Genomic DNA, 27,128 nt, shown 5'->3' on the forward strand with positions numbered 1-27,128 from the left:
AACTTCTAGAATCCTACTTTCAACAGGCAAGAAAGTGTGCATGCTGGGAGTTGTAGTTTTACAACAGCTGGAGCGCCAAAGGTTTCTGATCTCTGATGTCATGTTATTTTAAAACTTTGATCGGCCTCAATGGTGACATGTCCCTGAGCGCCATGTCACTGCTGGGTCATGTACCACTTGGAGACACGTCACCACTGAGGCCAGTGGTTGGCTGCAGTGGTGCATATGTCCCCGTCGGTGTACAGGCGTGGGGATATAAAAAAAAGTCCTCTAAACCCCTTTTATGGATCTATCCAAGAGTTTTGAGAACCTAGAGGAGAGAAGCTTATAAACCATGAAAAAAGCTAGAGATCCCCATGTTCCAGCGTTGTGGATCCATCACGTCGGTCATTTATGGGACAGCCAATAACTGGCCTGTATGGTAATATATAAATAGCACGTAATCATTGAGGCTTGTGATTGGCTTAGTGGTCACATGAACAATGGCTGCCACATCATCACTTCTGGTCCGATTGGGTCAGGCAGCCCTGGGGCAGGACCCACAACACTGGTACAAAGGGACCTTTAACAGGTAAGTGAAGGTTTTTCTTTGTTTTATATGCCGTCTACACCCCAGAAGATGTCCAAAACTATTATAAAGCTGTTTAAGGTGAGGTCCACATGTGACTAAGCCCTCACCACTCCCACTTTCCGTACACTTGGTCGGGGTGGCGAAAAATGCACATTGCGACATGAAAAGTGACAAATGCGTTGGAAAGTCACAAATCCAGTGGACTTTTCTGTGCCAAAAACAGGCAATAATAAATCAGGGCCTATGAGTGCTTGGGGTGGGGGCACAATTTGCTTTAACTGCCTATGGCACCAAAATACCTTGTCCCGGCCCTGGTCATCAGTATCTGATCAGTGGGAGTTTGCCGATCAGCTGTTTAAGAAGGCAGTGATTGCAGTATTGTCGTGGCCTTCTCTCAGCTTTCCCGTCACGTGGCCTAAGAGCAGCTCAGCCCCTAGAAGTGAATGGGGCTGAGCGCAATACCAAGTACAACCGCTACACAATGTACAACGCTGTGTTTGGTGAGCAAGAAGAAAGCCGTGGTGCTCACAGGAGCACTGGTGTCTTTTCATTCTGATGAATATACTATTTGGTAGTCTGCTTGTTCACACACTGCCCCCGAAATATTTTGCCGGGTCCATGGCATCTTCAAGGGTTTCTGGGCAGTCAGCACTGGCTACATTGCTAATGAGCATTTTAAAGCCTTCCCTTGCAATTCCCACTGCCTCGTGTGAGCCGGCGGGATAGTGGAGAACATTGGTGGAGCAGAGCTGCCTATCACTACTGCGCCACCTATTCCACTCACCCATCCGTCCTCTGTGACTACAATATAGAACATGTTGCGATTTTCACACAACGCACAAGTGATGCGTGAAAATCACCGCTCGTGTGCACAGCCCCATAGAAATGAATGGGTCCGGATTCAGTGCGGGTGCAATACGTTCACGTCACGCATTGCACCCACGCGGAAATCTCGCCCATGTGAAAGAGGCTTTACTGTTAAGGGGGTGGGGCACTGTGAAAGACACTGGTAAGGGGGCAGTGCGCTGAGGAGGTCACATTTAAAGGGGTTTCTCAGGTTCAGAGCTGAACAAGGACAAGTGTCACAAACAGGTAGGGATAAGTGCAGCCCTGAACTCCACCCACACCTCTATCCCTACCTACTTGCACGGTCCAACCTAACCGATGGGGTACAGCTTACGTACGTGCAGGGGTCTAAAGAAATGAAAAACAACATAGACACAGAAGCAAAAGCTTCCCAGACCAGGAACAAAACAGCAACCGGAACCAATGGAAGCCGAGATCAAGAGCCAGGAGGTAACGTAGGACTAAGGTATAATACAAGATCGAAGTAAATACAAGCCGAAGTCAGGAGCCCAGAGATCGAGTCAGTACAAGGGGTAACACCAGGGCGAAGTCAATACAAGCCGAAGTCAGGAGCCCAGAGATCGAGTCAGTACAAGGGGTAACACCAGGGCGAAGTCAAATCCAAGCCGAGGTCAAACAAACAGAAGTCACATGCAGAGTTCGCTAGTGAGGTTGCAAGACCAATTAGAGGCAACCTGTGGCCAGCAGGTTACCTGTTTAAATAGGTCCTATTGATGGGTCATGTGACGTGGCCAGCGTCACGTGACCCATGTTCAACATATCAATACACCTGAGCGCCGACTCATTAACTTCGGCGCTCAGTTTCCCCCCTGCTCGCTGTCTAGGAGATGGAGGACACCGGCCACGCTGAGGAGGCGTACGCAACCGTGTCCTCCCCGCCTCCTTGTTACTATGGAGACGAGGCCGCCGGCCGTGTCTTCGCTCCTCCTCACGAGCGGGATGCCGGCGGAGCTGCAGAGAGAGCGCGATTCGCCTGCTCCCCGTTACAGGCTAAATGTGTGAAGGGGAGCTTATGTCTGGGTTCAGCTCTGAACCCACACAACCCCTTAAAGAGGGTGGGGTGCTTTGGAGGTCACTGATAAGTGGGCAGTGAACTGTGGAGGTCACAGGGGGACAGTTAAAAATAAAATAAACAGTGTGTACCTGCCAGGGTATATAGGGCTACTAATGAATTCTGGGTAATAAATAAAACAAGCGCATGGATCTGCCTCCTGGGCGCCCATGTAACAAACGAATAAACACACAAACACTACATAATCGGGCAGCGCTGGGGACTTTATCTAGTGCAAAAATTAAAATGACCCGTGCATCAGTGCACCCCAGAATGCCACCCCATTAGTGCCCCCCAGTAAGAATAATGGGCCCCTTAGTGCCACCCCAGTAGAAATAATGATGCCCCCATTAGTGCCCCCCAGTAAGAATAATGCTCCCATTAGCAGCCCCCAGTATGAACAATGCTCCCATTAGTGCCCCCCAGTAAGAATAATGCTCCCATTAGTGCCCCCCAGTAAGAATAATGCTCCCATTAGTGCCCCAAAGAAGAAAAATGCCCCCATTAGTGCACCTGATAATTAATGCCCCCATTTGTGCTCCCAGGAAAAATAATGCCCCCCATTAGTGCCCCCAGTTAGAATAATGCCCCTATTACAATAATCCCCCCATTAGTGCCCCCAGTTAAATTAATGCCCCTCCATTAGAGCCCCCAGTTAGTGCCCCCAGTTAGAAAAGACTGCACTAATGAGCGATCTGCAATGGAAGCGCTTATTAGGCTAGTTTCACACTTGCGGCAGGACGGATCCGACAGGCTGTTCACCATGTCGGATCCGTCCTGCGGCTATTTCGCCGTGCCCGCGGACCGCCGCTCCGTCCCCATTGACTACAATGGGGACGGGGGCGGAGCTCCGGCGCAGCACGGCGGTGCACGGAGAAAGCCGCCGGACTAAAAAGCCTGACATGCAGTAATTTTAGTCCGGCGGCCTTTCTCCGTGCAGCGCCGTGCTGCGCCGGAGCTCCGCCCCCGTCCCCATTATAGTCAATGGGGACGGAGCGGCGGTCCGCGGGCACGGCGAAATAGCCGCAGGACGGATCCGACATGGTGAACAGCATGTCGGATCCGTCCTGCCGCAAGTGTGAAAGTACCCTTAGTAGTAGTCCGGTTAGGAAATAACTGCAATAAAAAAAATTACCGGCAGCGGTGGGGCCACTAAAATATTGGCCTTGCTGGTGAGATACAGGCCTGGTGGCAACCCTGGACACCAGGGAGGTCCCCGATATTTGGGGCGGCACCAGGGAGGCGTTTCTTTTGGTTTTCACCTGCTTCTTTTGTTGGTGTCGATTTCTCATAAATCAAAGACGGAATATTTTTTGCCTGCGCTCAGTGTCTTAGGGCTCAAGCATGTGAACGTATTTATTTTCTGTGTCTGTTCCGTTTTTCTTTGTGGACCATATGCGGAACCATTAATTTCAATGGGTCCGCAAAAAAAAAAATTGGTAGTTACTCAACGTACATTCCGTTTCCGTATGTCCGTTCTGCATAAAACTAGAAATTTTCCTATTATTGTCTGCATTACGGACAAGGATAGGACTGTTCTATTAGGGAGAAACTGTTCAGTTGCGCAAAATATGGAATTCACACGGATTTCATCCATATTTATTGCGGATCCGTTTTTTGAGGACTGCAAAATACATCCGGTCATGTGTATGTGCCCTTATATTGTGTCAGTGTGAATACCCTTGGAGCACCCCGTGTATTTTCACTGCTGCCGATCCCTTGTTTCCGTGTTTGTTCCTTAGCGGTTATGGCAGATTGTCCTTATTGGCACATCTGCAGGGTAAAGTCCTGTTCTTCACCCCCTGTTCAGCATCTGTTGGAGATTCCTGATATGTAAACCATGTGTCTGATATGAGGATCAGATGAAAACAATGAGCCGAGTGCATCCTGATGAAGGGCTCCAGTCACACACCGCCCTATCTGATTCTCCCTGATTACATCATACAAATGGCACCTATCATACAAAACACAACTGTAATGACCCAGAGTGCCATTACCACCTACTTTTGCACCCCCACTATCTGTATTGTGCGATCCTGTGTCATCCTGCATATTTACTGTTATTTCCTGCAATGTGTGTATGCATTTCCTTGCAAATGTAATGTTTACATGTAATGTACCTGGTTCACCAGAGGGTGGCAGCAAATCTGTGCAGAGATAGTTTCTCTGGAGAGGAACCATCTAGTTCCTTCCCAGACCTCTTTAGAGAGGGGGGAGTTTAGTTAGTCTAAGCAGTCTAGTCTACCCCTTCCTAAGGGAAGGTTGTATGTCGGCCAGAAGAGCGCTGCCTGCTCTGCTAGGCCCACAGGCCCTGTCTATGAAGTCCTTTATGGTCGTTTGTCCCCTTCTTGGCTTGCATTGCCTCACAAGCTAACAGAGCTTTATGCCAGGAAGAGAGATTCCTAGGATTAACATAAGAGACAGACTATAGCTAATCTAAGTTCCAGCAGAAGAGGAAGAGTTTCCCATTTGAACCAGCCAAGCATAGCAGAGCTGAGAGAGCTACCGCATAACAGAGCTGAGATTGTTGCAGACAAGTGTTTGCCTGCCAGATAAGCCAATACCTGCTGATGACCAAGATAAAGTCTGGAAACTGTTTGGATTACCGTTTATGTCAAGTAAAGCTGTGTTCAACGTTACTACAAATCTGGACTCCATTTCTTCTACTTGCTCATCATCCAAGTTAATTCCCCCCTTTGCACTGCTTCGGACCACATCATGTCTGGGATCCAAGGGTATACAGGTAGGAACACCGTGACATGTGTATGCAACATCTACAGAGATATTGTAGGCCACACTGCACCACTCTAGCAATCCTACCCTGGGTACCAACACTACCATCTACAAAGGGGACTCCAAGTCCCTATTGCTTAACTGCAACTGGTGTCACGATTACTTGCTCTATAAGAGGGACATATTTCGTAGAAACCTCCTAAAGGGCAAGGGATGCCCCAGACGCCCTGAAAGTGGGTCCGTTGCACAACCTAATACAAGGCTTTTATCCTACAAAACACAGATTTCTGATTTGAATAATAACCCTCGTTTCTGATAATCCACAAAGTGGATTTTGCACTTTGTTACCACATTGCTTTTTATCTTTATTTAGACAATGAGTTCTACAGCAAACACCAAGGCAAAACTCCAAAGAAGAGGCTGTCCTAAAGAAAAAACTGTCCTGGTGCCACAGTGTAGCCTGGCTATAAATTTACTCCTGGACATGAGGGCTCCGCCACTTTGAGCTGCCCTTGTGAAGGTGACCTGACATTCAGTCCAGAAGATGTGGTCCTCGGTTGCAGTGCTATTACTAATACAGGCAGCATTGAGCTACGGAGAGTGGATTTCAGTTGCTAATGGTGGCAAATGGGGCAAATGGGGAGATGGAGAGCGATGTCCTCCTAACTCTCGGGCCGTAGGATTCAACCTAAAGGTACAGTAAGAAATCTATGAAGATACTGGGGGTCCACAATGGGTATTCCTAGATCTTGGTGCTATGTCTTCCACTGAAAGACATGGGATAGATTGACATCTATAGTTGTCATGTAGCAGATGGTCATAATGGGTGTCAGGAGGAAATATTTAATCTACCCATGATATGGATAGAAGGAAGAAGTGTTCATGGTGGGATGGCAGCAGCAGTGGTTGGTGGAGGATCTATTGGCCAGTTTTCCCTGTATTCATGGTTGTCATATAAAGCTATGTTTACATATGTGTCTGTATTCAGGTGGAAGCACCAATCGGACGTCGTGGAGATGACACTGCCCTGAATGGGATCGGACTGCTCTGTGCGTACCCAAACGGGTCTACTGCAGGAATGATTACATCTAGAGTATCACCGTAAGTCCATACAACTGTCTTATTAAACACATCTTTGTCACCCCGTCCTCGCTCATGTCCAGGTCACTTCTGAAGGAGCTGAGCTGGGGCACAGGCATAGTGACCGATGAGGACAGATTGGGAAGCACCCATGCATAGGTGCGGCCACCCGTCTTTCCAATCTCACTGGGACAGGCCATCCATCTACTGAATGTAGTAGTGTCCTGACTCTCCACCAGCAGATGTCTGGGGAAGGAAGGGACACAGACATGTGAGACTTCAAAAAGCCTGGTCCTCTTCTTCTCACTTGATATAAGCCACCATTGTATGTGTCTGCTGGTTTGTAATGTCTCTCCTCTCACTGAGAAGACATGCATGTTTGGATGTGTGTGGGAAGGTCAGGAGAAACAACTGTTGGCCAGATGCTATCTAAAATGTATGGTCGGCCTTAGATATGGTTCCTATCACAGGTAGCTTCGAGCTCATCAGCTGTGATAGAGAATATTTGCCCTCCTTCCTCAATCGTTTATAGTGCCCTCTAGGTTGCGGCCATCTTGATTGAAGATAAACCGCAAAATCCTGCATGGGGTGACATGTGACATTACCATGCCAGGGAGCTGGCCGGGTGGGGTCACATTGTCAGTGATGACATTAGTACATCACTGAGCGAGATTTCATGCTGTGTCTTCAATCAAGATTGCCGCAACAGCCTCTCCGCGTGCAAATGGATAAGGAGAATATGTATTATTATTTTTTTTACCTGATTAACCACTGAAAGGCCTCAATTTTTATGTCAGATGCTGTGATTAGCAACATGGTGTCGGAGGGGTTCAATGACGGGGGAGGGGGGGGGGGGGTTGGTGCGATTCCCAGTCATAGCTCCCGCTACATAGAAATAAATTTGCTTCCTGGCAAAGTCAGATTGACAGCAGTCTCTGTATGCTTCGTATTGGCGCCATCCATCATGGACCACCCACATCATTCCTAAGGTCAGGATGGTGACTGGTTTCCCTTAAACTACAAGAAATTTTGACTAGCACATTCATATTCATAGTCACAGGTGCATATCCATCAAGCAAATATGGTTGATAAAAAAATGGCTGCACAACTTTACACATACAAACAATAGAGCTGAGAAATGGGGATTATTCTAAATTAAAGTGGTATTATACCTACTATAAATGGAAAAATGGAAGCTCTTAGCGCACATTTTGATCAAACTTGTGTCAGGCCCATCTACCAGGCGTCAAGGTGGCTTCCGCAGACGGGTCCCTAACACTAATATACCGCCTCTCTTGGACTTATCTAAGCCTACATTTTCAGGGCAGTATAGAAACCAGCTACATTTGTACTCTGCTCAGAAACCCCAGGCAGATGGGCGTTGCTCAGTCTAAAAAAAAAAAAGGTGCTACCCTCAATATATAGAAATTTAGACTAGCACATTCATATTCATAGTCACAGGTGCATAACTATAAAGCAAACCTGGTTTCCCTTACCCTGGGTTCAGACCTGAGCGTTTTACAGTGCGTTCCTACGCGCTGTAAAACGCTCAACACAGAGAAACCAATGCTTCCCTATGGGAATGGTTCTCATCTGGGCGTTTTACAGCGCGTACGATCGCGCTGTAAAACGCCCGACGCTCAAACAAGTTCCTGAGCTTTTTTTGGGGCGTTTGTGGCGCGTTCCCGTACATAGATATTCGGGAACGCGCGACAATGTGTGCACGCCTGTCTCTGTATGCGCGATTGTAAACGCCCGTACAATCGCGCATACAGAGCGCTCGTTTCAGAACGCTCAGGTCTGAACCCCCTGTTAAAGAGACCTTGTCACTAGACAATAAACTGAAATCTGTCTTATCTCAGGAGGACACGCTCTCTCCATTCACCTTCTCCAGCTGGGAAGGTGAAGCTCGCACAAGACTCCACCTCAGGAGAAACCTGGATTCAGAAGCCTCTAAGAAAACCACTGCCCTATTTACAAACCGGATTCCAAAAAAGTTGGGACACTAAACAAATTGTGAATAAAAACTGAATGCAATGATGTGGAGATGGCAAATGTCAATATTTTATTTGTAATAGAACGTAGATGACAGATCAAACGTTTAATCCGAGTAAATGTATCATTTTAAAGGAAAAATACGTTGATTCAAATTTTCACGGTGTCAACAAATCCCCCAAAAGTTGGGACAAGTAGCAATAAGAGGCTGGAAAAAGTAAGGCTCCATTCACACGTCCGCAATGTGTTTTGCGGATACACGGAGCCACGGATCCGCAAAACACGGAAAGACGTCTGTTGAGTGTTGTAAGAAGAAGGGGAGATGCCACACAGTGGTGAAAATGGCCTTGTCCCAACTCTTTTGGGATTTGTTGACACCATGAAATTCTGATTCAACATATTTTTCCCTTAAAATGGTACATTTTCTCAGTTTAAACTTTTGTTCCGTGATTTATGTTCTATTCTGAATAAAATATTAGAAGTTGGCACCTCCACATCATTGCATTCAGTTTTTATTCACGATTTGTATAGTGTCCCAACTTTTTGGGAATCCGGTTTGTACATATAGGGCTCCATAACAAATTGGGGGAATGGATCTCAGGAATGGGGTGGGGGGGACATCTATGAATGAGGGGGGGGCTCATTGGAGAGGGAACGATCAGGAAAAGAACCGGGTTTTATTTCGCTAACCTCCTCAAACAGAGAGAGTGGCCGATATTTTACCAGTTCCACCTCTTCCACCATAAAAGTCGTGTAAAGTGTGATGTTTAGTGTTGAGCAAATCGTAGTCCGCAAACTGGACGTCGATCAGAATTTCAGGGAAAATTCAATTTGCCGCAAAACCGAATTTCCTCGCATTTTGTGGTAAGGAATAGATTTTTCCTTGAATGGCGTTAAAAAAAAAAAAAAATCATACTTACCCTCATCCTTTTAAGGGCCAATAGCCGACCGCCGCCATCTTGACTGAAGATCTCGCATAAAATCCCATGTTCAGTGACGTATGACATCACCATGCCGACTGACATGATGATGTCATCACAGGCTGTGTGAGGTTTCACGCTGGATCTACAATCAAGATGGCGGCGGGTGGCTCTTCGCAATCAAATGGATGAGGAAAGTATGATTTTATTCATATTTTTTTATTTTACACCTGATTGTTGCTGTCAGATGCCGCGATCAGCGATGAACTTACAAAAAAATGCGCTTTGTGACGAAGTAACCCCCCATCATTTACCCCTCAGATGCCACATTCAATGACGATCGCGGCATCTGAGACTCACATTCAGGCACTTAGAGGTTAATCCTAGGCAAATGAAAAAAATATATAAATTTTACTCACCATATTTGCTTGATCCGCGCCTTCTTGATTGAAGAAAACCCCCTAAAGGACCTGCGGCAAGCGTGATGATGTCACCGCACACGGCCAGCATGATCTTGTGATGTTGTCTTCACACTCAGCACAGGTCCCTTGGCGGGTTTTCTTCAATCCAGATGGGAGCGGACAGCCTCTCCACGAGCGGATCAGGGGAAATTTTTGTTTTTTTACTTGCCTAAGAATTGGTGCATGATTCCCTGTGGTCTCCTAGAGCTCAGATTTTCTCTCTCTCTCTCTCTCTCTCTCTCTCTCTCTCTGTGAATTCTGTGCACCCACTTCCCTCCGGATAGCTTGCAGGTAGTCTTGATCAAGCATGCTCGGCCGAACACAAGTTCGGCTTGAACATCTCGATGCTCGGCACAAGGCGGTATTCGGCCGAATACTGCATGTGCTTGAGCGCAATGCTCGAGTTTCCTCCCCCACATTTCTTAGCTGCTACGCAGCCAATAAACGTGAAGTGTAGGGAGTGATATAGGAATATTTTTATTAGAAAAACTTTTCAGAGACCCAAGAGTCCTTTTAAGGACTATTGTGTGTGGCAGCAATATCTATTTTTAGTGCATCCTGCACAATAGTTAGGCCGCTGCAGACAGCAACATTAGCTGCACTTCATCTCCTGTGTAAAGTGTGCGGATCCCAAAAATATCTGTGACATCCAGTGTACTTTTTCCATAGATGGTGTCCGCTGCGGACAGTTACATGACCTGCGCTACATCTCCTGTATAACGTTTGCGTATTCGAAATACCAGTGAAAATCAGTCTATTTTTTTAGTCCCCGGTGACAGCGACATTATCTGCCCTACATCTCCTGTGTAACGTGTGCGTCGACGGTGTCTACGGATATTTAAATTACCTGCGCTACATCTCCAGTATAACGTTTGCCCATCCTGAGTATCAGTGACATTAATTCAGTGAAATTTTTTTATTAGGCGGTGGTGACAGCGATATTACATGCACTATACCTCCTGTATAACGTGTGCGCATCCAAAATATCCGTGACATTCATTCAGTGTAATTTTTTATTAGCCGGTGGTGGCAGAGACATTACCTGCTCTACATCTCCTGTATAACGTTTGCTCTTCCTAAATATCAGTGACATTCATCCAGTGTAATTTTTTATTAGGAGGTGGAGGCAGCGACATTACTTGCGCTATACTTCCTATATAATGTGTGCGCATCCTTAATATCAGTGACATTCATTCAGTGTAATTTTTCATTAGGCGGTGGTGGCAGCGACATTACTTGCACTATACCTCCTGTATAATGTGTGCACATCCTAAATGTCAGTGACCTCTATTTAGTGTAATTTTGTATTAGGCGCTGGTGGCAGCGATATTACTTGCGCTATACCTCCTGTATAACGTGTGCACATCCTAAAAATCCGTGACATTCATTCAGTGTAATTTTTCATTAGGCGGTGATGGCAGCAACATTACTTGCGCTATACCTCCTGTATAACATGTGCGCATCCTTAATATAAGTGACATTCATTCAGTGTAATTTTTCATTAGGCAGTGATGGCAGCAACATTACTTGCGCTATACCTCCTGTATAACATGTGCGCATCCTTAATATAAGTGACATTCATTCAGTGTAATTTTTCATTAGGCAGTGATGGCAGCAACATTACTTGCGCTATACCTCCTATATAATGTGTGCGCATCCTAAATATCGGTGACATTCATTCAGTGTAATTTTTTATTAGCCGGTGGTGACAGAGACATTACCAGCGCCAAATCTCCTGTATAACGTGTGCGCATCCTAAATATCAGTGACATTCATTCAGTGTAATTTTTTATTAGCCGGTGGTGGCAGAGACATTACCTGCACTACATCTCCTGTATAACGTTTGCTCTTCCTAAATATCAGTGACGTTCATCCAGTGTAATTTTTTATTAGGAGGTGGAGGCAGCGACATTACTTGCGCTATACTTCCTATATAATGTGTGCGCATCCTTAATATCAGTGACATTCATTCAGTGTAATTTTTCTTGTAAAATTCTTTTTATTAGGTTTTTTTCAATTTAAAACGGATCACAATTATAACATTTGAATAGGAAGAATGAAGAAAGACAGTCTTCCAGGCATTAAGTACATAATCACTTAGCATAGTTTTCAGTATATTTTTCCATTGTCATTGACAGAGATCGTATGTGTATTATATGATTCAACTAAAATTGCACTCTCCTTATCTATGTATCAAAAATTGCAATTGCATACAAAAGCAAAATACAGTATGTTGTGATTAAACTATAACCGTGTAAAACAAACAATATAACAAAAAATTAGCTTAAAAAGGCAGGATCATCTTTTAATCTATCAGAGTTGTGAGTTGTAGAATGTGCTATCCATCCATTTATCCCATCTGAGGTGGAAAGTAGGGATTCTATTTTGTATTCGGGCAATGACCATTTCAAATGAACAAGTGGTATTGACAGTCTGCCAGACCTCCTTAATGTGAGGAGTGTCCTTGGATTTCCAATGTCTAGTAATAACTAACTTAGCAGCCATTACTATGTGCTCTATAATTGATTTAGAGTCTTCAGGGAAGTCATTTAGTCATATCAGTAATAAAGCAAGTTGTGGTGAAACATTCAGTGTAATTTTTCATTAGGAGGTGGTGACAGCGACATTACCAGCGCCAAATCTCCTGTATAACGAGTGCGCATCCTAAATATCAGTGACATTCATTCAGTTACATTTTTTTATTAGGCGGTGGTGGCAGCGACATTACTTGCGCTATACCTACAATCTTTTACAGGGTCAGCATACCTGCAGGCCCTCGCATATATTGTTTTACATGTCAGCTCACCTGCAGGCCTTCGCATATATTATTTTAGAGGGTCAGCTCACCAGCAGGACCTCACCTACAATCTTTTACAGGGTCAGCTCACCTGCAGACCATCAAAAATAATTTTTTACAGGGTCAGCTCACCTACAGGCCCTTGCATATAATGTTTTACAGGGTCAGCTCACCTGCAGGCCCTCACATGTAATGTTTTACAGGGTCAGCTCACCAGCAGGCCCTCGCATATAATTTTTTAAAGGGCCAGCTCACCAGCAGGCCCCCCACCTACAATCGTTTATAGGGTCAGCTCACCTGCAGGCCCTTGCATATAATGTTTTACAGGGTCAGCTCACCTGCAGGCCATCGCATATAATGTTTTACAAGGTTAGCTCACCTGCAGGCTCTCTCATATATATTGTTTTACAGGGTTAGCTCACCTGCATGCCCTCACCTACAACCTTTTAGAGGGTCAGCTCACCAGCAGGCACTCACCTACAATCTTTTAGAAAGTCAGCTCAGCAGCAGGCCCTCTCCCATAATTTTTCAATGGTCAGATTACCAGCAGGCACTCTCCCATAATTTTTTCAATGGTCAGCTAAGCAGCAGGCACTTGCCCATAATTTCTTCAATGGTCAGCTCAGCAGCAGGCTCTCAACTATAATTTTTTCGATGGTCAGCTCGGCAGCAGGCCCTCACCCCAAAATGTTTCCATGGTCAGATCAGCAGCAGACCCTAAGGTTTTAGATGGTCAGATCAGCAGGCCCTTGCTCCAAAGGTTTTTTAAGGGGCACCAGCAGGCCATCAATCATAATTTTTAAAGGGTGTGTATGATGCCATCCATTATGTGTGACAAAGGGTGTATTGGAGTGCCGATTCCCGGTTCCTTTTAATTTTTGGCAGCCCTTTCACTTAGTGCATAGGCTTTATGAGTGTAGGAGTCCCACTACCTGAACAATTGTACCACAATGTGAATGAGGCCCTCCATTATGTGCTATACAGGTTGTATAGGAGTGCCTCTTGCTTGTAATTTTTGGCAGCACTTGCACTTTATATACAAGCAAAAATACAGGAAAGAATGTTTCCTCACTATTTTTTCACTAAAATCAATTTTGTCTTCAGTTTTGTGCGTATTGTCTGTAAAAGTGGCGTACTACTCGGACAACATTGTTCCCAGCAGCAACCTGGGAGTCCAAGATGCATCCAGACATCCTCCCTATGCTGTTCCCAAACCATTTCGGTGGTGTTTCTATCCATTTCTGACCTTTTCCTATGAACCAGACACCCTCCCCTCTTCAGAGCAGGGGGTGCCTGGTTTAATGCTCGGGTTCTCCCATTGACTTACATCGTGCTCGGGTGCTCGGTAGAGCACCCGAGCATCCCGAGGTGTTCGGCCAGAGCACCCGAGCACTTTGGTGCTCGATCAACACTACTTTCAGGGTCTTTGTGATGCCGATCTGAAGTAGAACCCTTTATAATAAGTTGACCGAGCTCTTACAATGTAATTATCTCTGTACATCATGACTGTACTCTACTGGTGTGAGAACCACAACTAGCTCTGTGCAGACACTGAACAAGGAGGAGATGCTAAGGGATGTGAAGTCAGAAACAGAAATGATACCTTCTGTAACTCAATATCACTTCAATGCAGGGGAGTTCCTAGGTTAAAACATTCGGGGCCTGGGCCCCTGATGTTTTGTCCCAGGCCCCGAATATCCTGCCTGCCAGATAGATCCAACTGTATTGTCTCAGGACGGCAATACTATTGAATCTAATGCCCTGCAAGAGCTGACTGACCTGTGATGACATAACAGTCCATGTGATCAGTTCTAAATGCAGTAGCTGAAAAGGACCTGCGATGATGTCACGAACATGTGACCAGAGCTGGAGAGGACCACGCTCAGCAGTGAAGATAAGTCCTGGGAAGGAGCTGAGGTGATGTCTGCTACATGAGGTGAGGTAAGTGAAGGGAGAGGCAGAGCAATGCTGGGAGTTATAGTTATTTAACTGGGACTGTATGTTAGGGATGAAAGGAGGGAAGTTATTTACATGGGGCAGTAGGGTGGAGTGATGTTATTTACATGGGACTAAAAGTTAAGGGGGTGATGTTATTTACATGGGACTATATGTTGAAGGTGTCTGGGGGAGGGAGTGATATAATTTACATGGGACTGAATGTTGAGGGGTACTGCTATTTACATGGGACTGCATATTGGAGGTGGCTGGGGAGGGGGTGATTTTATTTACATGGGACCGTATGTTGAAGGTGTCTGGGGGAGGGAGTGATATCATTTAAATGGAACTGAATATAGAGGGGGTGATGTTATTTACATGGTACTGCATGTTGAAGGCGGTGGGGGAGGAGATGTTATTTACATGGGACTGTATTTTGGAGGGGGCTGTAGATAGAGAGGGATGTTATTTACATGGGACTGTATATTGGAGGGGGCTGGAGAAATGGTGTGATGTTATTTACATGGGACTGTATTTTGGAGGGGGCTAGAGAGATGGTGTGATGGTATTTACATGGGACTCTATGGCTGAGGGGCTGAGGAATTATCATTTCTGAGGACAGTAAACGGAGGAATATTGGTCGACTTAGAGAATTGGGCAATATGCATTGGGGTTTGGGCCCCAGACCTTTTGAGAACCTAGCAACGCCCCTGCTTCAATGTAAGCAAATTACTGACACAGGGGATGATAATAATGCTGTAGAGGGCAAAGTAAGTCCAATCTCCTCAAAGTCCTCAGTTTCATGAACGAAAGTGTGCTCACACATGTACTTGTAGGTATCATACTGTACATGTTCTTGTAGGTGCCGTACATGTTCTTGTAGGCATCATACATGTTCTTGTAGGTACCATGCATGTTCTTGTAGGTATTATACATGTTCTTGTAGGTACCATACATGTTCTTGTAGGTATTATACATGTCCTTGTAGTTAGCATTAGTGATAATTGAGCACAAAAGTACACACATTGCTATATTAGTGTGCTCGGCCGAGCACACTAGTATAATGGAAGTCAAAGGGAGACAACCAAGGCACCCCCTGCTCTGAAGAGGGGAGGGTGCCTGGTCCATTGGAAAAGGTCAGAAACACCACCGAAATGGATCGGGAACAGCATGGGGAAGATGTCTGGATACATTTTGGACTCCCAGGTCGCTGCTGGGAACCATGTTGTCCGAGTTGTAAGCCACTTTTACAGACTGACAAAAATACGCACAAAACCCCCCAAAAAATCAATTTAACAGGAAAAATTGTTAGGAAACATTATTTCCTGTATATTCAATTGTGTAAAAAGTGCAAGGGCCTCATTCACATTGTGGTACAATAGTTCAGGTATTGGAACTCCTACACTCATAAAGCCTATGCACTAAGTGAAAGGGCTGCTGAAAATTACAAGGAACCGGCACTCCAATACACCCTTTGTTACACATAAAGGAGGGCATCATACACACCCTTGAAAAATTATGATTGATGGCCTGCTGGTGACTCTCAAAAACATTTGGAGCAAGGGCCTGCTGATCTGACCATCTAAAACTTTAGGGGCGAGGGTCTGCTGCCGCATTGGTGACTCTAGATAACGTCTAGGCGATTGCACGTCCCCATGACGTAGTAGTCCCCTACTACTTCAAAGCAAGGCAGCATGAGTTGCGGGCCTGCAGGTGAGCTGATCCAGTAAAAGATTTTAAGTGCAGGCCTGCTGGTGAGCTGACCCTGTAAAACATTATATGCGAAGGTCTGCAGTTGAGCTGGCCCTGTAAAACATTTTATGCGAGGGCCTGCAGTTGAGCTGACCCTCTAAAACATTAGGGGCGAGGGCCTGCTGGTGAGCTGACCCTGTAAAACATTATATGTGAGGGCCTGCTGCTGAGCTGACCCAGTAAAACATTATATGTGAGGGCCTGCTGCTGAGCTGAAAAACATTACGGGCAAGAGCCTGCTGCTGATGACTGTTATGGACATTTGGACTCTGCGCTGGGACAGGGAAGTGGATGTTGTTGCTGATGGTTCATGCGAAGGGCAAGAGGCAGTCGGGCCTGCACCTTCGACAGGGGATTGGCCAGCAGTGCATAACACAGGGGAAGAGGAGGCAATGGTGTGACCCGCAGACCCAGATTGCGGACCCAGGCCTTAAGCCCACTTATTAGGGTGTTTGGATGCCATGTGGCGGATCATGCTGGTGGTGGTGAGGTTGCTAGTGTTCATTTTGGTACGGCACAGGTTGCAAACTACCACTCTTGTCGTCTGCACTTTCCTTAAAAAAGCGCCATACTGCGGAACACCTACCCCTTGGCAAGGTAGATTTATGCATAGGGGTGCTTGGTGTTGCCGGCCTGTTTAGTGTGGGCCGACTTCTCCCATTTGCAATCCCACTGCCTCTTCCAGCCTGTTGTGGTGCTGCGGATCCCTCCCCTTCTGTACTGCTCGGCTTTTCACCTTCCCATGTTGGGTCAGTGACCTCATTGTCAACCACCTCCTCTTCCACCTCCTCACTCTGCTCATTCTCCTGACTTGACCTAATCACAACCTCAGTGATTGGTAACTGTCTCATCATCATCCACCTCGTGAACGAATGATTGCCGTTCACCACCGTCATCTTCTTGAGACTGTGAAGGCTCAAGAGGTTGGGAATCATGGCACAATATCTCAGGTCCCTCTTCAAGCATGCTGGGTGCAAGGGCCAAATGTAATAGTGGAGCTGGAAAGAGCTCCTCGGAATATCTGAGTGCGGGATCACTCGTTTGGCAAGCCTCTCCATGGTGGGAGGAAGGATGATCAGAGAGAGGATTCGGTTGACCAGACTCTTGGCTACAGAGACTGGACTTGGTGGAAGAGAGGGTGGTGCTTAACCGACTGGAAGCCTTATCTTCAGCAATCTAACCGACTAACTGTTCGCACTGGACCAACTTGGACAGTGTTGTCCTGCGCCGCCCAGCTAAGTTGGACATGAAGCTGGGTAAGGTGGATTAATTTTTTTTCTGGTGCACTGGCAGCAGGCACAGTTCCATTGCGCCCAGGGCCACGGCCTCTGCGTGCACCATCAGTATCACGCCCACTTCCCCGTCCCTTAGTGCTCGCCTTCTTCATATTAATGGTTTTGTCACTAGATGTGGCGCAGATTGTTTTACAGTCCGCTAAAGACACAGTTTTCTGATGCAGTACTGTATATGTCACAGAAATCTACAGAATATGGACACTAGATTAGGCCCAGATTGTTGGAATTTGCTCTAAAGAAACAGTTTTCGGATGGAGTACTGTATATGTCACAGAAACACACAGAATATGGACACTATTTTACTACTAGTTTTCTGATGTAGTTTATATTTATATTTTTCCCTATATCTGGCCCTGACAACCACACAAGGTGTTGAAGCGCAGATCACACAATTCACGGATTACACCGTTGACAGCAAAAATGTGGATTACGGGAGAAAAATTTTTGTTTTCACTAATATTCTTCCTATCTCTGCCCCTGACATACAGAAGGTTTTGCTGCACAGATGTCACAAGTCACTGCAGACACCTTCTATATAGCAAAAGAATCGCTATAGTATAAAAAAAAAGTATAAAAGTATAAAAAGTATTTTTAAAAAAATCAAGTACTACTTTGCACAATTAAATTGGAGTTTAAGGACTTTTGGGTCTTTGAAATGTTATTCACTGGAATATATTGCGATCACAATCTCCCTACACTGTCTGTTCCTTCCTAAGCACAGCTCTCCCAGAGTTGCAATGAGCCGAACCCGCGTCATCGTGTGCTATATAGCACCCGATGACGCGTTCCGGCCAACCAATCACTACAGTATAATGCCAGCAGCCAACATGGCTACTGGCATTACAGTGATGGCGGCACTTACCTGCACGTTTATTGGCTGCTTAGCAGCCGCGAAACTTGCGGGGAGGAGACTCGAGCATGCCGCTCGAGCACATGTGGTACTCGGCCGAGTACCACCATGTGCCGAGCATAGCGATTCTCGAGCCGAATAAGTATTCGTCCGAGCATACTCGCTCATCACTAGTTAGCATACATGTTCTTGTAGGCACCATGCATGTTCTTAAAGGTATCATTATTATGATAAACAAGTACGAGGTAAATAACCATCCAAACTCTGTTCTTTCTCCACAGATGGGGGCAATGGACTTCCGTTTTACGGTGTCCAGGAAATTTTGCAGCTTTTAGGCTGCAGGTTGAACCCCCTCAGGGTGATGGAGATGACACAGCGGCCAACAACATGGAGATGTTATGTTCAGATCCAAAACACCTGATAGGAAATGGTGGCCGCTGGGGAACTTATGAAGGCTGGAGTAGTCCTTGCTATGATGGGATCTGTGCTATCAAAACCAAAGTGGAAGAACCACAAGACAGAGGAGATGACACCGCTCTCAATGATGTCCAGTTTGAATGTTGTTGACCACAAATCACCCCAGTTATGGGGTTCATGTAAACCTGGATCTGAATTTCGTAAATAAAACCATAGGTTCATGTCTTGGTCACCGTCTCACCCTTGTTGTCTACTTGTCCTATGTCTTATCAGTTCAGGTCATTTGAGGCTTGAAGGTCAATTTCTTTCTCCAAATATAGGAGTGAATATAAAGGGGTTCTCCGAGCTACAGACATTGATGATCTATCCTCAGGGAGCTGCGGCTCTGGAAGCTATACCGTGTATGGAGCTGAGGGGAGACAGTCTCATACACCGGGTGCTGCAGCAGAGGAGCTGAGCTTCAGTGCACCGGTGCCAGGAACTGTGCACTGTGCGGAGCCTTCTGCTTCCATCCATACACAGAGGCCTGGCAGCTGATGGGTGAGAGGACTGGGGGTCACACCCCTCTGATCTGATACTGATGACCAGAGCAGACACAGAAAAGGATATTGCCGGGGCATACCCAGAAAACGCCGGTCCTCATAGCATACATTTGTATGTCAGCTCAGGGGGTGTGTCCCTTCTGCTGCAGCTCTCTCTCCGTCACAGCTCAGGGATGTGTCCTTTCTGCTGTAGCTCATTCCTCGTCCCTGTCACAACTCAAAATTGTGTCCTTTCTGCTGCAGCTCTCTTTCCGTCACAGCTCAGGCATGTGTCCTTTCTACTGCAGCTTTCTCTCAGTCACAACTCGGGGGGAGGGGGAGGCATGTCCTTTCTACTGCAGCTCTCACCCCATCGGAGTGTGTCATTTAAGATGCAGTTATCTCTTTGTGACAGCTAAGGGGTGTGCCCTTTCTGATGCAGCTCTCTCCTTCACAGCTCAGGGATGTGTCCTTTCTACTGCATCTCTCACCCCATCATATTTGATGGGCGAGTCCTTTCTGATGGAGCTCTCCACCTGTAACTTCCACAACTTAGAACATTAGACGGGCCGCTGTAGAATAGAGCAGATGCAACCAGCTCGGCAGGTGGACATCACATTACTATGCAGATCAAACACCAGGGGGCGCCATTATAATGAAGTAAAGAGATGATATCACAAAACAGAAAGTAAATGAGAACGGTAACTTGGTTTTCTGCTGACTTATATTGAAATGACATTTTTTGGTTCTACAGCCCCTTCAATACTGGAGAAAAGAGTAAACAAGTCCTCGTCCCTTCACCCAGACCGTACAGTCAGAGCCCCCCCATAATCCCAGTCACACACAGCCTTCCTGTGCCCACTCCTCTCCTGAGAAGATCTTCACCTCCACCTTTCCAAACCACAAAGAGTGACCAACAGGTAGAATAGCTGTGGTTTGGTGGTTGTGGCTTAACAAGGGAGGGCATAGTCTAGATCAAAATTCACACCCCCCCCCCCCCCCCCATTATGGCATCTTACCACCCAGGGGAGAAGCGTCTATGTGAAGGCGTGTTTTCTTCAGGACAAGCTGAAGTTTTTATGGGCACCAGTCCGGGGTTTATATTCTGTAACTTGATTTTCGTTTCATTTTTAGAAAGTGGGATAAAAAAATAATTGTGCCTTGTTGTTTTTTTCTGTTCCTGGCGTTCACCAGGCGGGTGGGTAAATAATGGGTAATTTATTAATTTGGATCGTTACAACATGAAGCAATGAAAACTATGTGTACTTTATGTTTATTTTTATCCTTTTACATAATAATTCATTTTTAATGTCTTACAGTCTATTAACGATTCAGCTTCCTGGTGCTGAAGAACCCTGAGAAGACTTTTTTAAAAATATAAGAGTTTATAAAATGGTTAAAAATATAAAAAGTATTACAAAACATTTTTGTAATACTTTTTATTTTTTTAACCATTTTATAAACTCTTATATTTTTAAAAAAGTCTTCTCAGGGTTCTTCAGCACCAGGAAGCTGAATCGTTAATAGACTGTAAGACATATCTGCTGCGGCGTTCTCTGCCTGTTCTGAAATACAGATAGGTGTCTTATTAGGCCCTGCCTCTGCCGGAGCCTAATAGGAGCGGTAAAATGACAGATATGTGGTGGGAGGGGGAATGGCACCGTCAGCTCATTAGTCTCCCAAACCCCTTATATGCCATGATTAGTGTTGAGCGAGTCAATGACAAAACGGATTGACTTCGATTCGAATTTCAGGGAACATTCGATTTGCCGTGAGGTCAAATGTCCTCGCGTTTCGTACTAATTAATCTATTTTTAAGGAAATGAAAATAAGAACATATTAACTTTATCCATTTGATAACAGAGAAGCCGTAGCGGGGCTGACGGGATGATGTCATTACACTGGCCAGGCGCAGGGATGTCAATAACCCCTGAAATGCCTTAATTTTAATCTCAGATGCCGTGGTCAGTGATGATCACAGCATCTGAGGGGTTCAATGACAGGTGCGATCGCCATTCCTGTACGGACTGTAACTGTACGACCATATCAGGGAGCACACCACAAAAATGGAGACGCGGTCAATTTGTGGCACCGCCCAGGGGTTAAGCAAAATAAGAGACAGGGATAAGGCGAGATTAGTCTAGGTCAGGCAGAAGTCATACACCAGGAGAAGCAGCAGTAGAAAAGGAGAAGGCAAGAGACGAGGTAAAATAACAAGCCGAAGTACGAACACGAGTATAGGACCTTAATCACAGGCAACCTGTGGCCAGCAGGCTGCCTGTTAAATAGGGGCGAGCAGTAGTCATGTGACGTGGCCAGCATCACATGACTCATCCCTCTGCATACAGCTGAGCGCCGAGTGCCCAGTTCGGCTCCCAGACACTTCACAGTCACTATGGGAGTGGAGGACGCCGGCCACGCTAAGGAGGCATGCGCGGCCGGGTCCTATCCGCCCCCGTTGCTCTGGATACGAGGACACAGCCCGCGTCCTCGCTCCGAACTTATCGCAGGACGCCGGCAGCACTAAATGGACGGAGTTCAATGTCGCCGCCCTGTGAAACTGGCGCAATCTAAATTCTCGCCCCCGGTATGCTGATAGTGGTAATACCGGGCCAGGGGTCAACCATAATCTAATCCGTCAGCAGATTATGCTGCACTACGTGAATTTTCTCATGTATTTCTGCAGTGAATTTAAGGCCTACTGGATTGTTGTTTAAAAAGTCAGCAAACTGTAGAAAGTGTTTTTCTGTGCTATCCCAAAGAATTAAAATATCATCTATATAATGTCCACAAAATAACCGGTTTTTGATATTCCCCTCTGTCTTCTCTCTCTAATTCAGGGGTGGCCAACCTAACGGACACAAAGAGCCAGAAAAAAAAAAACGTATGACTACCAGGAGCCACAAGCTATACATTGCGCTGTTGTGATTTTTTTTTTCTGTTATGGCGTTCACCGCATGGGAAATATTTATAAAAATTTTAATAGTTCACACTTTTTCAGACATGGCCATATGTAATATGTTTATTTTTTTTGTTTGTAAATTTTATATGTAAAATTAGGAAAGTTTTAGTATTTTGTTTGTTTTTTTTAAACATTTTTTATTTACTATTAGCCGCCTTAGGGGCTAGAACCCTTGTCCTATTCCCCCTGATAGAGCTCTATTAGGGTGAATAGGACTTCACACTCTCCCTGCTGCCCTGTGCATAGTGCACATAGCAGAAGGGAGATTAACATGGCAGCCAGGACTTCAGTAGCGTCCTGGCTGCCATGGTAACAGATCAGATCGCCAGGATTACACTGCTGGGGCACCGATCGGAACTGCCACCAATGAAGAGGGGAAGGGGACCCTGTGGCCACTGCCACCAATGATACTAATACTTGGGGGGGACACTGCACCACCAATGGTTAGAATTTATAATACTGGGGGGGCGCACTGTGCCACCAATGAATGTAATTAACACATTAATTCAAGTATAGGAGGCAGCGGGTGCCAGTGGCGATATCACATACCCGGCCTCAATAACAGGGCGTACGGCACCTGAGGGGTTATTTCCGTGGTTCGGTGGATCGCATGCCCTGTTATTGAGGCCGGGTATGCGATACCGCTGCTGGCACTCGCTGCCTCCTATACTTGAATTAATGTGTTAATTACATTCATTGGTGGTGCAGTGGCCACAGCCGCTCCCCTTCTCCTCCCTGCCATCTCCCTATTGGTGGCAGCCTCGTCACAGTGGAGAGGGAGGGAGGGACTCCTCCACTGTGCTAGTGAAGAGAACATGGTGCGCGCTGAGAGCGGCGCGTGCCATGTTCTCTATAGGGCTGTGCAGCTGCTTCCCAGCTCCACCGCTAGAGCCGCACTTGAGTGGCAAAGAGCCGCATGCAGGTCGAGAGCCGCGGGTTGGCCACCCCTGCTCTAATTCTTCGAGTATCTGTGTAGCTCTCTCCTTTTTCGCAAGTTCACTTGTGTCTTTTTCTTTATGTTTATACTCTTTGTATAGCTCTAACTTCCTAGCAAAAAGGTTAACATCCTTAACCCAGGTGAAACAGTCGAAATAAGGTGCTGGCGTGAACGAGAGGCCCTTTCTTATAAGGGTTTCATGTTCAGTTTTCAGAGTTATTTTAGACAAATTATTATCTTGTTTTACTCCAGCTATGTCCCCTGTAGATATCCCCATTTCTCCCTGACCCTCAGTTATATTCTAGGTACTAAAAAAGAGGAAGGTGTCATTGATACTGTAGCTCCGCTGGGTGGCATCACATTGAGGGGGTGAGATAATGATGGACAGGAAGGCAGCGGCCGTGATGGCGGCTGCCCCCCCTCTCCACTCTCCATGTTGTATATCTCCTTCTTTTTGAATTTGTGACTGATTTGTTTGACATTTTTGATTGCTGTTAGAGTTATAAACGTTCTTTTTCTGAAACGGACCTACCCTGTTTCTAGCTTTACACTTAATTCCTGATCTCTGATTTGCCCCACTTCCTTCTGATTCAGATATCTGTGTATTGCACATGATTATTTCTATAATTAAGTGAGGCACTTAATTCCAATATTTTTCACGTAAATACATTCTGTTTCAAAATCCCTTTTGTCTTTATTATATTTTAGTTTTCTTTCTTTAACTTCACTTTGCAAATTCTCTATGTTTTTTTTAAGTCTATCTTCCAAAGTGCCAAACTCCTGTTGGGTACGGAAGTTTTGTATATAATTGATTTCCTTCTCTAATTGTATATGCCAGGACCCTTTTTTCGTATTCTAATAGATATAGGAATTCTTTGTTAATAGTGCCTCCCAGCCTTTTAGAAACTCAGGATCGTCTTGGTGTGAATCAGGTGTTATGTGTATGCGCATGCCCCTGTTAAAGATGCCCTCAATCAGGGCTAATTACGTTTGCTCTACTGCTCCAAATTAGTAGTAATCCAAGGATTTTACATGCATGGAAGAAATTACACGGACACCATGTAGGGTCAAAGCATTTCTCCTTTATTACAGGAAATTAAGCAGTATATAAGTACATCAGGGGGGCACCCCCTCTGAGGCTCGTGGCATTGTTCCATTGGCTAGAATACAAAAATAAGAAAAGAGATAACACTTGGCAGCTCCGCATTGTGCCTTGTTTTACTAACTTTTGTATGCAAAGAATGTAAACATCTAAGTGCAAGCGCCATCTTGTAATGGCTTCACACTAACAGCAGTACGGCATACCTCATATATGACACATCAGGACGGCGGGTCCTCTTGGACAAGGTGAAGCCGTTGTGCTTTTAGTCCCAACCTGAGTGAATAAGACGTTGTCTGAGAGCTGGTGGATATGGGGGCCATCTTAGATGATCAAGAATGATAGCCACATCTCTATCAGTCCCCCCTTTGAAGCCATTTCAATTGGCCGGACGCTGTCCCTAATCTAAGTAGGTTCTACAATCTGTCCCATGGTACCTGTTGGTTGTTTCACCACTTTGGAGACAAGTCAACCTATCCCTATTGGATAGACTCTCTTGTACAATGGGAAGTCAGATCCTACCCTATTGCTCTTACAGAATATATGGGGGCGATGTTGAGTGGTGGATGCTTAGTTGGGTTTCAGTCTCCAACTTCTCGATTATTGTGAACATAAAAACTATTAATACTGAGAATCTTTGGGCAATACTATCCATGGGTCACTGGGCTGGAAGTATCGGACTGTAACAGCTTTGTTCTTCCTTTTACACAACTATTTTTACTATCTCATTTAGAATCCATATTCTTTGAGTCAGGATTTCAAGTCTCCAGACTCAACACTTTCTTGCAATGAATGCCATAGATCCAATTAGGCTTTCCTTTGAGCTTCTGTAATGTCCCAGAGTGCCATTACCACTCCTTTTTGGCACCTTGCTACTGTCTCCTATGTGCGAATTTATATCATCTAATGTACCTCATTTCATCTTCTAATAATGTGCATATTTATTCATGAAACTGGTTATCTTCATGTAATTGCCTGGTCTACCAGCAGATGGCGGCAACATTGGCAGTGTTAGCTTCCCTGGAGAGGAACCTCCTGGTTCCTCCCAGCCCTCTTTAGAAAGGGAGGAGTTAGTTTTAGAGAGTTAGAGGGAGTCTATTTCACCCTCCTTAGGGAAAGGTTGTGCGTTGGCTAGCAGAGCACTGCTTGCTCTGCTAGGCCCATGGGCCCTGTCTCTGAAGTTCACATGGTTGCTTGTCCCCTCCTGGGCTTGCATTGCCTTCATCAAAGCTGAATCTAGAGTTTGAGGTTCTCAAAACCAGGACAAGAAGTTCCTAGGGTTAAAGATAAAGTAAGAGACAGACTACAGCTAAACTAAGTTACAGCAGAAGAGGAAAGTTCCTCTTTACTCCAGTTAGCATAGCAGTGCTGAGATTGTTGCAGAGAAGTATTTGCCTGCCCAAGATAACCATACCGTTTGAAAACTGTTTGGATTGCAGTTTATGCCAAGTAAAGCTGTGTTCAATGTTACTTCAAAGTCTGGACTCCATTTATTCTACTTATTCACCCTCCAAGTTCAACTACCCTTTTTGCATTGCTTCTGACCACATCACATCTGGGATCCTAGGATATCCAGGTAGAAGCACCATGACACATGTATACAACATCTAGAGAGACTGTAGGCCACTTTACACCACTCTGGCAATTCTACCCTGGGTGCCAACACTACCATCTACAAAGGGGACTCCAAGTCCTCGCTGCTTAACGGCAGCTGGCGTCACGATTACTTGCTCTTTAAGAGGGACATATTTCGTAGAAACCTTCCAAGGGGCAAGGGATACCCCAGGCATGGCCAGTGGTTGTAAAATAATATAAATATGTATCAAAAAATATAAAACTGATTTGATAATTCTCTCCAAATCTAGTGTATGCTTATTTGAAGGAACACCCGAAGGACTCATTCACCAAGATTCAACAAGAGTTATATAAAAATATTAATAATGTGATTTATTTCGGTCTTCATCAAAGTTGATTACTTACAAAAATAGTTTAGTAAAAGTCTTAGTCTATTGTCCATGAGTGAATATGAATATCCTTAAAGAATCATTGTTGAAGAGTAGGAATCTTCTTCTAAGGCTCCATGTGTTCTTCTTCAACAGCATCCCCCAGCAGAGTGAGTAAGAAGATGATGTGCACTCCTTAAATTGAATTGTATCATATTATCCCAATGATGTTCATGTATAATATCTATCACTTTCTACTATTTGTGGTGACACAGCTTTCCTGGGCACAGATTTTGACTTGCATAGAGGAATTCCTTGGTCTTCTTCAGAAGCATCATGTAACTCCCTCTGGACAGCTGTGACTTCTTTGTCATTCCCCTTCTTTCTCACCAGTTATAACATGGTAGAACTTTATAAGGAATTTGAAGTAACTGTCCATTTTGCCTCATCTGAGGTTTTCACGCTGTTGGCATGATTGTTGACAATGAAGTGAAATTACCATAGTCCTTTAACAAAACGTTTAGCATCACAAGTAGCAGATTCCTGAACTTCACAGATTCACAGAGGTGTTTATGGCAATCCAATTGAATAGCTTTTTCATGAAAAAAAACAAACAACCTAGGCCATACATAGGCGCTAAATATATTACTTCTTGAACCCTAGCTATTTTAAATCTAAGTCACTTACTGAAGCTCTTCAGCACTCCTTCTCCTTAAGCTCAGTTCTCCATTTTGGATGCCAATACTTCTGTCACAGACCTCATTTCTGTCAAGACAGAACTTTCTTGCTATGAAATTTACCTCTGGAGCTGTCTATGGACAGGTGTGCTTCAGGTATTCTTCACCCCTATCTTGGGTCACTCAGCAGTGCCCTCTATTTTCAATAGAGGGCGGTGTCTGGTTCAAAAATTTTTAGCACTGACATACAGTGTATTTTCCGTAG

The 27,128-nt window shown here is 45.3% G+C and overlaps 1 protein-coding gene across 1 annotated transcript in view; it reads left to right on the forward strand.

Moving 5' to 3' along the window:
- Positions 1-18,954, forward strand: part of LOC122925513 (vitelline membrane outer layer protein 1 homolog) — a 57,574-nt gene extending 38,620 nt beyond the window's left edge. Inside the window, exons 6-7 of the mRNA XM_044276867.1 lie at positions 6,211-6,323; positions 18,589-18,954. Of these exons, the coding sequence (XP_044132802.1) occupies positions 6,211-6,323; positions 18,589-18,874 (399 nt within the window). The 3' untranslated portion in view covers positions 18,875-18,954. The remainder of the gene's footprint in view (positions 1-6,210; positions 6,324-18,588) is intronic.
- Positions 18,955-27,128: the final 8,174 nt, after the last annotated feature.

Source organism: Bufo gargarizans, chromosome 2, assembly GCF_014858855.1.
Source record: "Bufo gargarizans isolate SCDJY-AF-19 chromosome 2, ASM1485885v1, whole genome shotgun sequence".
In the NCBI taxonomy this organism is placed as follows: Eukaryota; Metazoa; Chordata; class Amphibia; order Anura; family Bufonidae; genus Bufo; species Bufo gargarizans.